We start from the raw sequence: 14,762 nt of genomic DNA on the forward strand, positions 1-14,762 counted from the left end.
GACCCTTGTACCTGCAGTCAAGAATAGTGTTTGTATTTCCTGTCCACCTAAACTATGAAGAATGGGAGCTCTTATGACAGCTTAGAGCAGTCTAGTACTTGCGCTGTTAGTGCCTGTGGGCAAAGCCTTAGCACGCTATTTGAGGCAGATGGTGTTTCAGGAAGCTGCATTTACTTTTCATAGGTGGGGAAGATCCGCAATTAAACAGGGTAAGGATAATGTGAGAAAGAAAGCATAGGGCTTTGTGGGGAAACAGGGACTGTACCTAACAGTTTATAATTGTTTGGGGTGAAATAATATTCCCCTGGTTGCCATCAGACGGAAAAAATTTTTATTAGATGTTGCAAGCCAAACTGTTGAAGCAAAACTGTGTCCTGGTAACTTGGAAGCAGTGCTCTTCTCTTGCATGTTCTACCTAAGTGTGCAACTATCACCCCTCCTCAGCGAGGAGAGGAAAAGAAATGTTTGAGCTGTTGATGCCAGGCCTCACAGAAGGGTGAGGCATCAGCTTGGCTCTGTCTCTGCTTGCAGCCTTTCTGGTTTTCTTCTTGAAGCTGGGAGCAGCTCATTATGTACCAGGAAGAGACTGGGGGGACTTAGGGGGGGTGCTGGTGTTTTTTCCAGATGATGACACAATAAAATACTTACACAGGATAAATTTCATCTCAGAAGTTAAACCTATCTAATGCCATTTCACCAGCACTGGGATAAATTATGCATGTAGTCATCTGGGTATTTTACTCATCTATTGAGCAAAGGTGATGTGTGAGCCACCATGACCCCACCTGGACAAGCCTCTCTGAGCTCTCAGGGCTGCCATTAGCAAATTAAACACTTAGGCGCACAAGGCAGAGCAACTCGCTTATGTAAAAAAAAGTGCTGCTGCTTTGCATGGGGTCAGGGTAGAGGAAAGAAAATGAGAGGTTTTTCTTGATTACACTATCAGGTTCTTTTCAACCCTCTCCTAGCTGCGTTATCGCCTTGGTGCAGGGGGTCCCTGGGGGGTCAGCGGGGGTCAGAGGCAGCAATTGAGCATTTTTAACTGTGCAAACAGACTGGAGAACCCTATGTCCTGCGTTCAGAAGGGGGTTGCGCTCCTCCAGCCGGGCCCCACTCAGCCCGGGGAGCGGGACGCAGCCCGGCACGTCGCTCGCCCCTCAGGGATGGCCCTGCCAGCCGACAGGGAGCAGCAGCATGCAAATGTGGCGTGCGGGGAAATGAGAAGTGGCAGCTGTTGCAGTGGCAAAGGCCAAAACCCCAAACCAAATAATTTATGTGTTTAAAAAGGACAGATTGTGCTTCGTGATCTGCTGTGCACCTACCTAGGACGGTCGCTTTCTGGGAGGATGCTAGCTCAGTTACAAACTGCTAGACACTATTCAGACTAACCATTTACATATTTCTTAAATTATTTTTAACTTTTTGAGTAGGCAGCTCAGCGTGGTTGGAGGCCTGACCCCACTTTCCCTTTGCCGATGATGTTCACAAGCTCCAGAGGTCAACTACTAAGCTCGAGAGGAATCTGGAAAGTCAGACCGCAGTGAACGCAGCTGCAAAATATTTTGTCCTGCATCATAAAAACCCAATCCATCTTTTTTTCTTTTTTTTTCCCATCAAGCTACAGCAGAGAATGAGCAAAGTCCTCCCTGAGTAATGGATGTGGATTGCCTTGGCTGGCCTGTTCCCATAGTAATAAATTGCACCAACACTGCTATCTGCACTAGAAACCTCCCCTCCCAGAGCCACGCCGCAAGCCGTGTGTAGTCCCCGACGCGTGCGTCCAGCACCGCGCTGGCTGTGTTTTCCCAGCAGAACCGCAGCCTTCGCCATGGGAGCTGGGCCGGGCACCGCCTGGGACTTTGCACGTCCGGGGTGTGGGGCTCAGGCCAAGCACTGGCGCTGGGTAGGGGCCCACAAGCCCTAACGCTGCCATGTGCTGGCAGGGGCCAAACACGTGGAGCCAAAGGCTCTCGCAAACAGGCCGGGGCGCAGGTAGCCCTAGAGTGACAGAAACTTACTGAACACCCACACGTCTGTGAAAGGCAGCCTACTTGTGTGCGCAGAAGGGAGCAAGGTTTGTGAGCTCAGCTGAGTTTTCTGTTGCCCCAGTAACAGGCTTGTGGGACGACCTGTTGTCATTTGTTGCTGTGCAGTGGACACAGACTCCCTGATGAGGCCTGTTAGCTACAGCCATGGGCTCAACATGCCTGCAGGACCTGGGCACTCCCCAAAGGAGGTGATAACTGTTTGTAGCAAACATGGCCAGTGCCCTGGTCTTTCCCGGCCTTGGGGAGGGAAGCTGAGCCGAACAGGTGCAGTGCTGGACTCCAGTCCAGCCGTGCCTGTGCTTGCCAGTGCTGCAACTGTAGTTTTCACCCTACCATCAACCCCAGGGGAAATGCACTGCAGAGGGGAGAGTATTACCCACCCGCCCCCAAAACAGCAGTGAGGGAAGCTGCCACCCAAGCAGACCGGTAAAGCTGCTGGTGCGAGTATCCACAGCCTGTGGGTATTTGTGCTGCTGTGCACCCCTGGCTGTGAGCACCTGTGGGCTGCGGCGTCCCCATGAGCCAGCAGCTCCCCGGGGATGAGCTGGGAGCGGGCGCTGGTGGAACTTGTCCGTCTGCCTGCTGCTCACTGCTGCCCATAGAAGGAGATGGAGGAGATGAGCTAAATTTAGTCAGGTTTGTGAATTATACCCCTTTCCCAGCCCTCCAAAATGCTGCACAGTCGGAGGCTTGTAATCTTGGTGGAATTTCATCTCTACCTCACATGGGAATTTCTTTGGCCGGGCAGCTGTGCGGCAGCGTGCTGCACACCGAAGGACTGGAAACCCGGGGTGCTGCATTGCTGAAGAGAGCTGGAGATTTTGGCAGGGGCACCAAAAGGACCCTTCGCATAGCTCAAACCAACAGGGACCCACAGAGCCCAGGGAGGGGAACCTTTCCCTCTCCGAGTCCCCAAACTTGATTAGGCCGGTGGGGTGTTTTAAAACAAAAAGATGCCAATGCATCTCCAGCGTGGGGCCAGCCGCGTGGCTGGGGCTGGTCCGGCCCTGCCCCGTGCCGGCGGGCCGCCGCCGTTGCACCTCCCGCGGGGCAAACGCAGCCACGCGCCGGCTCCCACCAGCCCCCGGCTGGTGGGTAACGGTGGACACAGCTCCTCTTTTGGCTTCACCCTGTTTATTGGGTGCAAACACAAGGCGAATAACCGAGACACAGAGCAGGTGGTGCCTGGCTGCGGCTCTGACGCTCCCGTGTGACTGGCAGCACAGAGGAGGAAAACCAAAACAAGAAAACAAAACCCTGTGTATTAGGAAAGAAGGGAAAAAAAAAAAGTGAAACGACGGCAGAGTGTTGGAGAATTAGTGGCAGCTCACGCGAGCAGAGGGAAGATTAGCGCGGCGAGGCAATTCGAAGCTGCGCCTCGCGCTCCTCTTCGCAGACGGGGCTTGGCAAGGGGGCGGCGCTGGCGGTGGGAGAGCGGCGGCGAAAGGCCGGCGGTTACTTTGGGAAGACGGTGACCACCTCGTAGCCCTCCGGCGGGACCACCCGCTCCCGCGCGTGCTTCTCGCAGTAGATCTGGTCTCCCACGAAGAAGTGTCCCTTGTGCTTGAGGCCGGTGCCGCAGTCGCTGCACACGTAGCACTCGGGGTGGCGCTGCCTGTCGCGCAGCTTCACGAAGGGCCCCCTGCGGAGGGACGGCACCGCTCAGCTCCCGCCGCCGGCCCTCACCTCGGTCGTGGTTCGTGGGCTACGCGCTGCCCCACGACAGCACGGCGGGGGCTCAGCAACGTCCTGCGACAGCCTGACAGCCGCCTGCGGGCAGCCAGACGGCGGGGGCGGCTGCCCGGCCTCCCTGGGAGGAGGCAGGGGGGCTCCCAGCGCCCGGCCGCCGGGCTCCGCGGCGGGGAAGGCAGCGCGCGCGGCCCCGCGGGGACTCGCCGCGTTGGCACGCGCCAGGCTGGCCGGGACGGCCGTGCCCTGGGCTGCTCCCGGCCGTGCGCAGGCGCAAGCCGGGCAGGCTGCAGGCCCTGGCCTCGGGGCAGGGTTACTTACACGATGCCAGACCCGCACTTCTCGCACATGGGCAGCTTCTGGGCGTTCCCGATGGACGCGGCCACCTTCGTGGTGGGGGCTTTGACGCTCCTGAACCCAGACGGTTTGGTCGGATCTCCTAGGGGTGGATAACGGCGCTTCAGAGCGTGTGGGACGCGTCCATCGCCCCCCCCCGAGCAGATGCCCGGCTAGGGAGGCAGGACTCCCGCTCACCCCGGCCCGCAGGCAGGGGTCCATGCATGGAAAGGAGGCCAGATTTAGGGGATGAAAGAGAGGACAGACAGAGCTGAGCATGGCCCAGGAAATCCAAGTGCCTGAGACTGCATGCAGTCAGATATGATACTGTCCCTTCTCACCTAGAACAGCCACCAGACTTTGGCTAACTTGTCTCCAGTGAGCAGAAGTACAAAGCAAAGCAAGCTTCGGCCCAGTCCTCAGCAGCACTGGAGTCTGCCTCACACGTCCCATGTCCCGACCACCCAGCTGAGGCCAAGTAGATTGCCAGATTTGGCTCAGAAGCAGGAGGTGAGAGGCCCAGCAGATGGGAGAGGACTGTCAGAGTTTTTTTTCCACCCAGCTGTGTGGTGTAGAGTGGAGCTGGGCCCCCCGGGACACCTAGAAGATTTGGTTAACAAACTCCTTGGGTTTGCAGGGCTCCGGGGCGCTGGCGATTGCCTCGCCTGGTCCCGCTGTCGTGGGGCACACGCTAGCGATGGTGCTTCATCTAGTGCAACCTCTCCGGGGCAGGGATGATGTGCAGGTCCTTTACCAGTGACACGGGCTGACGTGGATGCTTACAGCTGCAGTGGATGCGAGGTGAGGGATCCTAGGCAAGCCTTTAAATAGCAGCAGTGAAAAGGAGCCTCTTACAAAATGCTGCTGCCAATACAGCTTTTGCAAGAGCGTCAGTAGCAGGCAACAGTGGCCAAAGGGCCACCTCAGACAGCCCGGGCTGGGAGCCAGGTCCCGCTGCTCTCACCAGCCGAGGTGGCCGCAGGAGCAGGCCGACACAAGCGCTGCTTATCGCCACCAACGTTAACGTTATCTGGCTTGCAGCGTGGGGCGGTTGAGCAGGGAGGCAGGAGCTGCGGTGCCATGCCGCACTGCGGGGGAAGCGCCTGCTCCACGAGAGACATTCCTGGGGGGCTGCGTAACCCGCCAGCCCTGCTCCACAGCGATGGTTATCAGCTCACGGGGGAACTGTGCCAGAGCCTATTTTGGCCTGTGATCAGGCAGGCAGAGCTCATGCCAGAGAATCCCAATAATGTTGCAAATCTTCAAAAGAAAGATAAAATACAGAGGCTTTTGTTTCTTATCTTCTTCAGAGCTGCTAAGCAGGGGGGAGGACTTCCTGAGGGTACTTGGGTGCATGAGATGTCCAGGCTGCGCCCTTCCCTTCCACGCAGGAGCAGAGCCCCAAGGGGTGAGCAGTGAACACACAGCATTTAAAAGATGCTTTCAGATAGGTATTTTAACAGTAGATTAAGACTGCAAGAAAGACCTTAGTTTCTTTCTTTCCTGTTGTTTCCTTATTTCTTTCACTTTCCTGTTTCCTCAGAGATCACTTTGACAACAGCCTTTGGCTGATCCGTTTTCCTTTCTGGTGAATATCCTAGCACCAGGCTTTTGCTGGATGAAACTAAATGTCCCATTGCCAAGCTAACAACACAAAAGACAAAGTCTCCACTGGTCTGGGAGAAAAAAAAATAAAATAAAAAAGGGCATTCTTGGAATTCCTTTCCTATTTATTTGTTTGTTTTGTTTTATTTAAGGAGAAAATGGAAGATGATTTAGTTCTCACCGAAGTTAATGGGAGTTTGACTATTAAGTCTACAATCCTGAATTACAGAAGGCCAGATATCAGGTAAAAATGACAAGCAAAGTGAAATTTCAAATGTTAAAAGCCTTCAACTGCTTGCCATAACCCAGATCCATATTTTTACATTCAGCTGTAGAAGTGAATCTTTTTTTTCCTTGCATAGCAGGATAGAAACCGGAAGCTTTAGGATTCCCCAGAAGAGCACTATCTTGTGTTACCTCCCAAAGACTTGACTCCAGAGCGGTCTTTATCAGCGAGTATTAGTTGAAAGGAGCAAAGCTTCAGAAAGGACAGAAGGGCTTGTGCAACTCTTTTTAGCTCCTTCTTAACCACGAAACACTGTGGAGGTTTACTTCTTAAGCATTCACTCAATAAATGAGAAATGTACTCATGGACATTGAAACTAAACAAGGAGAGGAAATTTAGGGGTCAAGCTTGTGAAAAGCGTCTGGAGGTTTTTGTAGAAACCCTCTACGCTTGCAACTTCGAACAAGCAACAGCTAAGAAAGGAGCATAAGCTTTTAGACACTGCTCCAAAACACAGTGTGCATTACAGAGCAGGGCATGCCCAAAGGGAAGGGTGCACTCAGACATGGCACACAGTAACTGCTTACCTTCCGACTCCAAAATCTCTTGCAGCACCAAGAAGGAAGCAGATTGCCTGGGTGGCTCGTTCGACTCTTGGTTCTCCTGGAGCATCTTGTAAACCTCAGATTCTTTGTCGATGACGATACCGCTCGGGGGCTGGATGTGCTGATCTAGGCTGAGGAAGGAGAAGAGCTCACAGTGTCAAGCAGTTAAAGACAGTCCCAGTAGCAAAATTATCACAGTGCATCAGAGAAACGTGCAAAACTCAGGCACAACAGGACGCCGAGGAACACAGAGGTGCTGGGTGTGCTCGCGCAAGGCAGCCGGGGTCCTGGTGGGATGCACAGGCCAGGCTCTCCGTGCACGCCGCTGTCAGCAGTCCCCACCGCCCACCCCCAGCCAGTCTCCATATGTTCTCCCTGCTTTGCAGTTATCACACTCTCCACAAATTAAAACATTCTGTGCAGGAAATAACTGCTCTGTTAATGGAAAAATAAAGAACTACTGTGCAGGGATGGGAATCACACATGGTACTGTGCCATACGCACGCTCCTTGCATCTTAAGGCAGCTTAGCCTGCTGCCTTAGACTGCCATGAATCTTAAACTAAGCGAACTTTATTTCCACCCCCCCCCCCAAAAAAAAAAAAATCTTTGCAAGTATCTTATGAACTGGGCCTAAAGACCACCTGCACACAGTAGCTGCTGTAGGATCTAGTGAAAATATCCTTTGAGTAGCAGCAGTTTCTTTTGGTTTTCAAGTGGTTATTATTTCTTCTGGTTTATAGATGAGAACCCTGAGACATAGTCCTTTCACAGGACTTAACCAAGGCTAGTGAGCCGGTCAAGGGCAGAGCTGGACTTCTGCGTGCTAAGACAAGGTCCCCGTCTAGGCTGCCTCCTGGGGCACTGCTGCTGCCACTTGTATGTCCCAAGAGACTTACACCCTCAGCTGAAAGGTTGAGGTGCTGCATGTGCAGCTGCTCACAGTATGGAGTGGCTCCACACCAGTGGTCATTGGGCCACCAGAAGGGTCTTAAGAAAAAAAAAGGGGGGGGGGAGGGGAAGATTGCAGACATTAGCTAGGGTTTTCTCCCTGTCCAGTGATTCCAAGATAATTCATAGGCTTTAACTACAGGACACTCAAATATCCCCCCAGAAAAAGCTTTCCAGCAGAAGTACCACAGAACATTGCCATGGACAGGTGAAGAGCTTCCGTACTAAAGGATTTAAGAACAGACCAGACGAATATCTGCTGGGAATTGTTTCGAGCTCATCAGTGCTGGTCAGGAGATGGCCCAGAGGACAGTGGAGGTCCCTCCCGGCCTTGTATTCTGTGGCTGGAATAAAACGCCTCCACTGCTCAATTACATAACGCAGCCTTCTCAGTGCAAATGGTCTCCTAGGTTTCACCATTCCCGCACCCTGCAGTGGCCTGAAATGTACATAAACATCCTGAAGTTCAGACTAAAGTGTAGGTGGAAATCTTTTTCTTGAGGAGGCAACTGCATAGTTCCCATGCCAATGTGCAATTGAGTCATCTGGGAGTTACTCTACAAAATAAACTCTGCAAGCATCAGAGGTAAAGTGATTGCACATGTTATAAAATGCTATTCCCATAAAAAAATCATAAAAATGTTTCCATCTTCAGTAATTTTCACTGGAGTGCAAAGCACATTAGATTTGCAAGCAGCTGAGCCCTTGAAGTATGAATCTTATTTACTAAAGCCTCCCATTCAAAATAAAATCAGGTCTTTTCTATTACACAGAAAATGTCGCAGATTATCTCAAACGAAGCCATGCTACATGTGACATTCTGTTTATGTAAACTGATACTCTCCCACCACTCCATCTACCCATAGAAATACGAGACTGAGAAGCCCCATCATTACGGTTTGCATACTATTTCACTAACAACATGCATTCAAAATAGCAAAGACTAAATCATCTCAAAGAGAACGAGTGTCGTACAGAGCCATCACATTTCAACCATGCATTGTGCCAGTGTGCAAAACATACAGACCAGCCCGTCCGGATACGCAGCATATAGACACACTTGCATACACAAGACACGACAGAGAGTCTATAGAAGAACCAAAATCCGAGAATTTGTACTCAGAAGAGTGAAACGCCTAATGCTGCCTGGGCAGACAGATACACAAAAAGCCCCACATGCACCTCTCAGATGGGAAGGACGCAGGCACGTGAATTACGCCCACGGGTGACCAGTGTCCCCGCAGTGCCCGATGCTAGTGGCTGCCAGGGACCAACACCAGCCCCTGGAGCTGGCCCGTTTCCACATGCAGGACTTCCTCGACACAGAGACTTTGCAGGCAGCCTCAATGGATTTCACTGCTCCGACCTTGGGCACCTTGCAGCGCTCACCAAATAACGCCGCCTTACTGAGCTTTGAGAACTAGTAGAGTACAGCCAGATGGTGATAGAAACCATAAAGACAAGGCCTTACAAGGCGTCTTTGGGAAAACACGGCTTATTTTTGGCTAAAGTGACTTTACTCTTTTATGTTAGCACGTTTTTGCAAAATTTACGTGGCTCTTTAAGCGAGGCTACAGGACCGCCCAGTACTTCAAGCACTGGCCGCTCCTGGGAGCGTTGTCACCGCCTGGGTCAGCGCAGAGCGCCAGCAAGGCTGCTCCCGGGCACGCAGCGGCGATCGCAAGCCAGAGCAGAGGCCTGCGGCCAGCAGCCAGGCTGCGCGGCACCGTGGCAGCAAACGCGCGGCTGAACGCCGGCTGCCCCGCGCCGATGCCCATGGCCCCGGAGCACGGGGGCTCCTGCGCAGGCTTAGCTTTTCCAAGCTATGGAAAACGGCCCCCAAGCAACGCGGCCGCCGCACGCCTGGCCCCTCTCCGGGCCGCCCCGCGGCAGCCAGCGCTACCGGCTGACGGGGAGACGTCCTTCCTTCCCGCGCCGCAGCCCAGCGCGTGCCTGCGGCTGGCGAAACCGGAGGTCCGGAGGAAACGCCAGTTTTGGGGATAAAAACGCCCTTTCCCTCGACTCCAGCAAACAAATCTGTTTGCTGCAAGCGGCTCCTCCAGGGCGACCGCGAGGCGCAGCCGCTGCCTCGGCCGCGCGGGCACGGAGGACGCAACGGGCGACAGAGACTGAAATAACGTTACTGGTGCTTCACGTGGCGCTGGACACAGCGAGACACAACATGGAGAAAGCGGCTGTGACGACAGTCATGCACTAACATGGAAAAACGTGAAATGCAAACTCCCCGTCACCCTGTGCCAGGCCAGCGCCGCGAGCCGCGGACCGGGACGAGCCCCACGCGGACGCCGGGGCGCGGGCGAGCGAGCGTGGCGAGGCAGCCGCGGCGGCAGTGGCCGGTTACCTGGGGAAATCGGGGCTCACGGAGGAGATCTGCCCTTGCAGCGAGTCCAGGATGTTTTTCTGCGAATAGAGCTGCACGGGCGAATTGAACTGCACGTGCAGCACCCTGAGTCCCGGCACCGCCAGCTCCACGGGGCTGCTGGGGCAGGCCTGGGCGGCGCGCTTGAGCTCTTCGGGCCCCACGCGGACGGCGCTGGGGACGGAGGAGGTGCTGTGCCGCCGCTGCGGCGGGGGCCTGCCGGGGAGCGCCTGCAGCGGGTTATAGACCGAGGCGACGGGCGCCTGCAGCGGCGACGGGCAGCTACAGGCCACAGCGTTTGCAAGGGCAGCGGGAGTTGCGTTTGTTTGGGTGTTCGTTTCGGTTTTGCATTGAGAGAAAAATGCGAGGGAGGCGGAGGAAAGGAGAGAAGGAAGCAATTAATGGAGAGCAACAACATAAGCACTTCCAAAACAGCGGCCGTCACTTTTGCTGGAGGGATGCGCCACAGAGCACGTCCCCCAGCACCAACCCAGACACCATCGCTCCGCAGACCAGCGAACATTGGGGTCGAAAAAGCGACGGAAAAGGGGGTTTGCTGTGACCCAGCTCCCTGAGCGCACGCCCACGGTCCTGCGGCAGAGCTCGGGGCCCCGGGCGGCGGCGCTCGGCGGCACAGCCGCCCCCACCCTCCCGCCGGCCGCGCGAGGCCGAAGGCGAGGCAGGCGGTCGCTGGCGTTTCGCTCTGCAGCTCAGCCCCGACTGCGCGCCCGCCGCACCGGGAAGGCTGCCTGAGAGGCAAACCTGCGCGGCCCTGCGCGTGCCCCGGCGACGCCGCGGCGGGCTCCCGGCGGCGGAGGGAGGCCCCAGGGCTCTCGCTGACACCCATCAGGTCAACACAAGGCCAGATCTCCCTCGCCCTGCGCAGCCCCCGGATGACCCCACTGAGGTCCACAGGGGTGAATCTGGGGAACGCGCCTGCAACCCCGCTGCAATGCCACGGCTCTGCCTCCAAGGGTCCGTGCTGCAGACTGGGCTTCAGGTGCGAGAAGCCCTTTTCGGTCAGGAGCAACTTTTCAGGCTTGTATTAAACCACAATCATCTCAGCCCTTTGGGGGCTGCAAAAGCAGAGGCTTAAGTTACTTCTGCTTCCCCATCACGAGCCAGGAATTTAGCCAAGTACCAGCTAAAGCATGGATTTTGCAGCCTTTGTTGCCAAAGTGGCCAAAATCTTCTAAGCATTTTGGTACTGTTACATAGAGACTTAGGGCAGTTAAGCAACTTTACCAGCACATTCGGAAAGACTTTAGAAGCTCCTGACTTACAGCTCCAACTAAATAAAAGAAGGAACCTTGGACTTCTGGCAAAAAGTAATGTTTCTGGCAAAGTTCTGAGGCTGTTGCAAAAATCAACAGCCATTTGCAGGTTGGGACCATTTCAATTCCATATTTAAAATTGCTCACGTAGGAATGAATGTTTCAGCTACTTTTTAAATCTCACGTGAAAAATAAAGTTCAATAATAAAAGCAGAAAGATCCAAACTTAGACAGAGCCTGTGTAAGCATCACAGGCCACGGGAAAGGGGGACGGACACGGTTCCAGCGCGAGACGGCACCCTTCTTGCCCAGCATCACCCCCAAAGCCGAAACAAAGCGCTAACTTGACAAAAGTGCTCGTAACAAGCTGTCAGGCACCTGTGCAGACCAGAGGGCTGGTATGTCAAGCTGAACGCACGCTGAAACTGCGCCGGTCTCTGCTAAACAAAGAAACACAACAGCATTAAGTTCATTTCTGCATCTTGGAAAACTTCCCCCGCTCCTCTGAGCCCTGCCCCAGGAACCACATCCATGCTCATGCCTCCGCTCCTTGCCCTGTCCTGAAAGAGAGTGTTTCCAGGTTAGAGACTCAGGAGCCTTGCAGCGAGCTCAGCCTCCGGGAGCCTTGCCCTGGGAGCAGGGCAGGGAGGCAGAGGCGAGGGAGATACTTACGGCTTGGTAGGCTCCGGGGCCCCAGACGATGACTTTGACTCCACGGCACTGTTGAAGGTCTGGATGTTTTCTGAGGAGTAGAGGCCTGCTGGGCTGTTGTACTGAGCAGTGATGACTTTGGGGGCAGAGCTGGAAGCCGTGGCAGCAGTGAAGGGCACCGCGCTCCGGTTGTGTGCACTTCCTATGTGCCTTATTTCCTGCATGCAGAGGAGCAAAGGCAAAAATCAGAGGTGCTCAGGCATGCAGGTGGCATGTGATGGGGCAGCCCAGCGTGTGCAGCCCTCCCAACGGTTGCATCGGTGCGTGGTGTCAGCTGGGGAGCGCGTGACCCAGAGCCACACCACTGCAGCAGGAGCGTGCCGCCACACCTCACGGGGGGGTCCCCATCCCCATCCTGGGTTGCTAAGGTGGCTCACATGAGGCTGACGTTGAAGAAGTTTCAGAGTTGATGCGCTGGGCACGTGAGAGCTCAGAAATGCTGCCAGAGCTGTTAGCTGAAGCTGCCACATTCCTGGGAGCACCTGCAAGCCTACTGCAAGTCACAGGCCCTACCTTTCCATACGCACCACGGATTTCAAGCATTCTTTGCAGTTCCTGAAAGCAGGGTGGACTTCTATGGGATAGCGAAGATAAGGGGCAGAAAGAGGAGCTCTGCTCAATACCATCTGAAACTTTGGCTTTGCTGAGATAAGGGCACCCCAAAAAGAAGGGATTTATCATTACTGAAAATGCCCTGGAGTGTGTCTGCCCATTCAGGTTATCAGTGAACTACGCTGCAAGACTGGGGCTCGCAGTCCTCTCTGACACACACAATCAGACCTTCTGCACAAGAAATTCCTCCAGCAAAGGAGGGAAGACCACCCTTGCTGGCACAAAGGACTTTCCAAAGGCAGCTGGATACCTTGACAAGACCAGCGACCTCTTCAGTGCCAGGCTGATGAGTTGTAGGTCTGCTATAAACCTGAGGTTTCCAGAGGTATTTGGGGACACTTAGAACCAGTAGTTGTAATTTAATAAGAAAGGGACCAAATGCAAGTTAAATAAGACAGACATGAGGTAAGTTTCTTCTGACTCACAGATGGCTCTCATGAAAATGGTGAAATTTATAAGCCCTAAAACCCCAGTTCAGCACACTGTGAACTGCAGCCTCGGCGCTGCAATAACAATGTCCAGGGTTTATTTCTACCCAAAGAAGATGCTAGATCAAAGCAAGAAGAAAGCACATCTGGGCCTCGCGTGAGCAGGCAGAAGAAAGGACTAATGTTCACAGAGATGGCTGAAATATCTGGGGCAAAAAGAAAGCACAGAAATGTGTGTTCCCAAACATTGCCGCCAGCTCCAGCGATGAGCAGTGGCTTCAATACGGGCACGGGATGAAACCTGGCCCTCGTTAGTGTAGCAGCCCGCACTTTCCTGCTCTAATTAGCACAACGGGTTCCTCCTCCAGGTCCTACAGCAACAAAACGGGAGCCTTCGCTGCCCTTTGAACGTCCCCCGGCACTTGTTCGATAGAGCTATAGCTACGGAAGAACCACTCATTAGAAATGCATATGCCTGAACTCCCCCTACAGTTTTTTTTTTTTTTCTAGATCACTTTTACATCCGTAGACTGCCTTAGGCAGCCGGTCAGCGCTCCTAAGCAGACGGCCAAGAGCCACATTGCCGCGGGGCGTGCAAGCGCTGCTCAGGGCATCAAGGTCCCTCAGGGAAGGGCAGAACAGGTCCAAACACATCCACAAGTTACAAGTCACTGGAAACCAGCTGGGCAGCCCGAGCTGCTCAGGCGCGGGGTAGCGGGAGCGCGGTCGCACGGCTTTCCGGCGGGCGCGTATGGAAAGCGGCCGTGCAGCTTTCCCACTGCAGGGGAAGACAGACCCTGGAGGAATCAGCTAACCTGCCTGGGTTACCATCTCTTTCAGGGCACACAGCAGCACTCACAGACACAGTCTTTCCCACAGCAGAAACACTGGATGTTAGCCAAAAAAAAAAAAAAAAAAAAAATCATTACTTCAGCCTATAAAGCACACCATAGGGAAAAGTATCAGTGATCTTACATCAGCATAAAATATATAAGTTACAACACTACTCAGAGGCTGCAAGTAGGAAGTGTTTTCAGATGTGCATATGAATAGTTGTTTTAATCAAATATTATAATAGCTTAAATTGGTGCTGAAGGTGGTGCCTGCATATTAGGCTTGAAAAGTCCCACCTGAAGAACATGGTAGGAGTTTTACATAACCTGAGAGTCCTACAGACAAGTATCACAGGAGCAATAACATTATAAAGCCCGTTTGGACAACCCAAATTCCCAGCAATTTCCTTCACGCTGTGCTGCCTTTTGTGCTTGAGCTGCAGGGTGAATTTGTAAAGAAGAAATGCTCTCATGTAGCAAACCCAAGCTCAAAAGAGACCTTGCTCTCACTGCCAAATGCCTTTACCCAGGGCCCGGCCAGTTCAATGAAGTGGACTTTCAATGTGAAAATAAGCCACCTCAACAAGAGGATGCCTTAAACCAGAAGACAACCGTTGAACACACAGAGGTGTGCTGCAGTACCACTAATGCATGTTCAATTTACACACTTAACCAGATGCATTTTTAAAGGCCCCCCCGCCCCCCGAAGCTGACCTCCAAAACACGAAAGGCCTCTTATGGAGTTACTGTACTGCCAGGGCAGCCGGTCCTTGCGGCTTGAAACTACCTTTTCTATGTGGACAAGCCCTAAGTGGCTTTGTAGCATTGAGTTCATGTGCTCCAAAGCTTTCCAGGGACTACTGCAAATCCTCCCATCCCAGGGAAAAATTTCACTTCCCAGAGCTGCTCCGGCTGCTGGCAGGAGAAGTTAAATCCTCCAGCTCTGCAAGCGCCTTTACTCTCACCACTCACCCCCCCCCCCCCCCCGTTATTGCTTTGGGGGGAGGGTTTAAGCTATGGGGAAAACCTTGTGCAATGCTTTGAAAGCCCATTAGAAGTTGGGGG

The 14,762-nt window shown here is 53.8% G+C and overlaps 1 protein-coding gene across 3 annotated transcripts in view; it reads right to left on the bottom strand.

Annotated features, from left to right (window-relative positions):
* Nucleotides 1-3,165: 3,165 nt before the first annotated feature.
* The window catches only part of PDLIM1 (PDZ and LIM domain 1), a 33,954-nt gene continuing 22,357 nt past the window's right edge, over nucleotides 3,166-14,762 (bottom strand). For 2 of the 3 annotated variants that reach the window (XM_062579855.1, XM_062579858.1), the window contains 5 exons: nucleotides 11,492-11,553; nucleotides 9,822-10,121; nucleotides 6,492-6,640; nucleotides 4,059-4,176; nucleotides 3,166-3,690 (listed from right to left, as the gene is read on the bottom strand). In XM_062579855.1, coding sequence (XP_062435839.1) covers nucleotides 3,504-3,690; nucleotides 4,059-4,176; nucleotides 6,492-6,640; nucleotides 9,822-10,121; nucleotides 11,492-11,553 — 816 coding nt within the window. In that variant the 3' untranslated portion in view covers nucleotides 3,166-3,503. Of the gene's footprint in view, nucleotides 3,691-4,058; nucleotides 4,177-6,491; nucleotides 6,641-9,821; nucleotides 10,122-11,491; nucleotides 11,554-11,785; nucleotides 11,983-14,762 lie in introns of all 3 variants that reach the window. The other variant, XM_062579857.1, reaches the window with a different exon arrangement.

This window comes from Rhea pennata, chromosome 7 (assembly GCF_028389875.1).
Source record: "Rhea pennata isolate bPtePen1 chromosome 7, bPtePen1.pri, whole genome shotgun sequence".
Taxonomy (NCBI): Eukaryota; Metazoa; Chordata; class Aves; order Rheiformes; family Rheidae; genus Rhea; species Rhea pennata.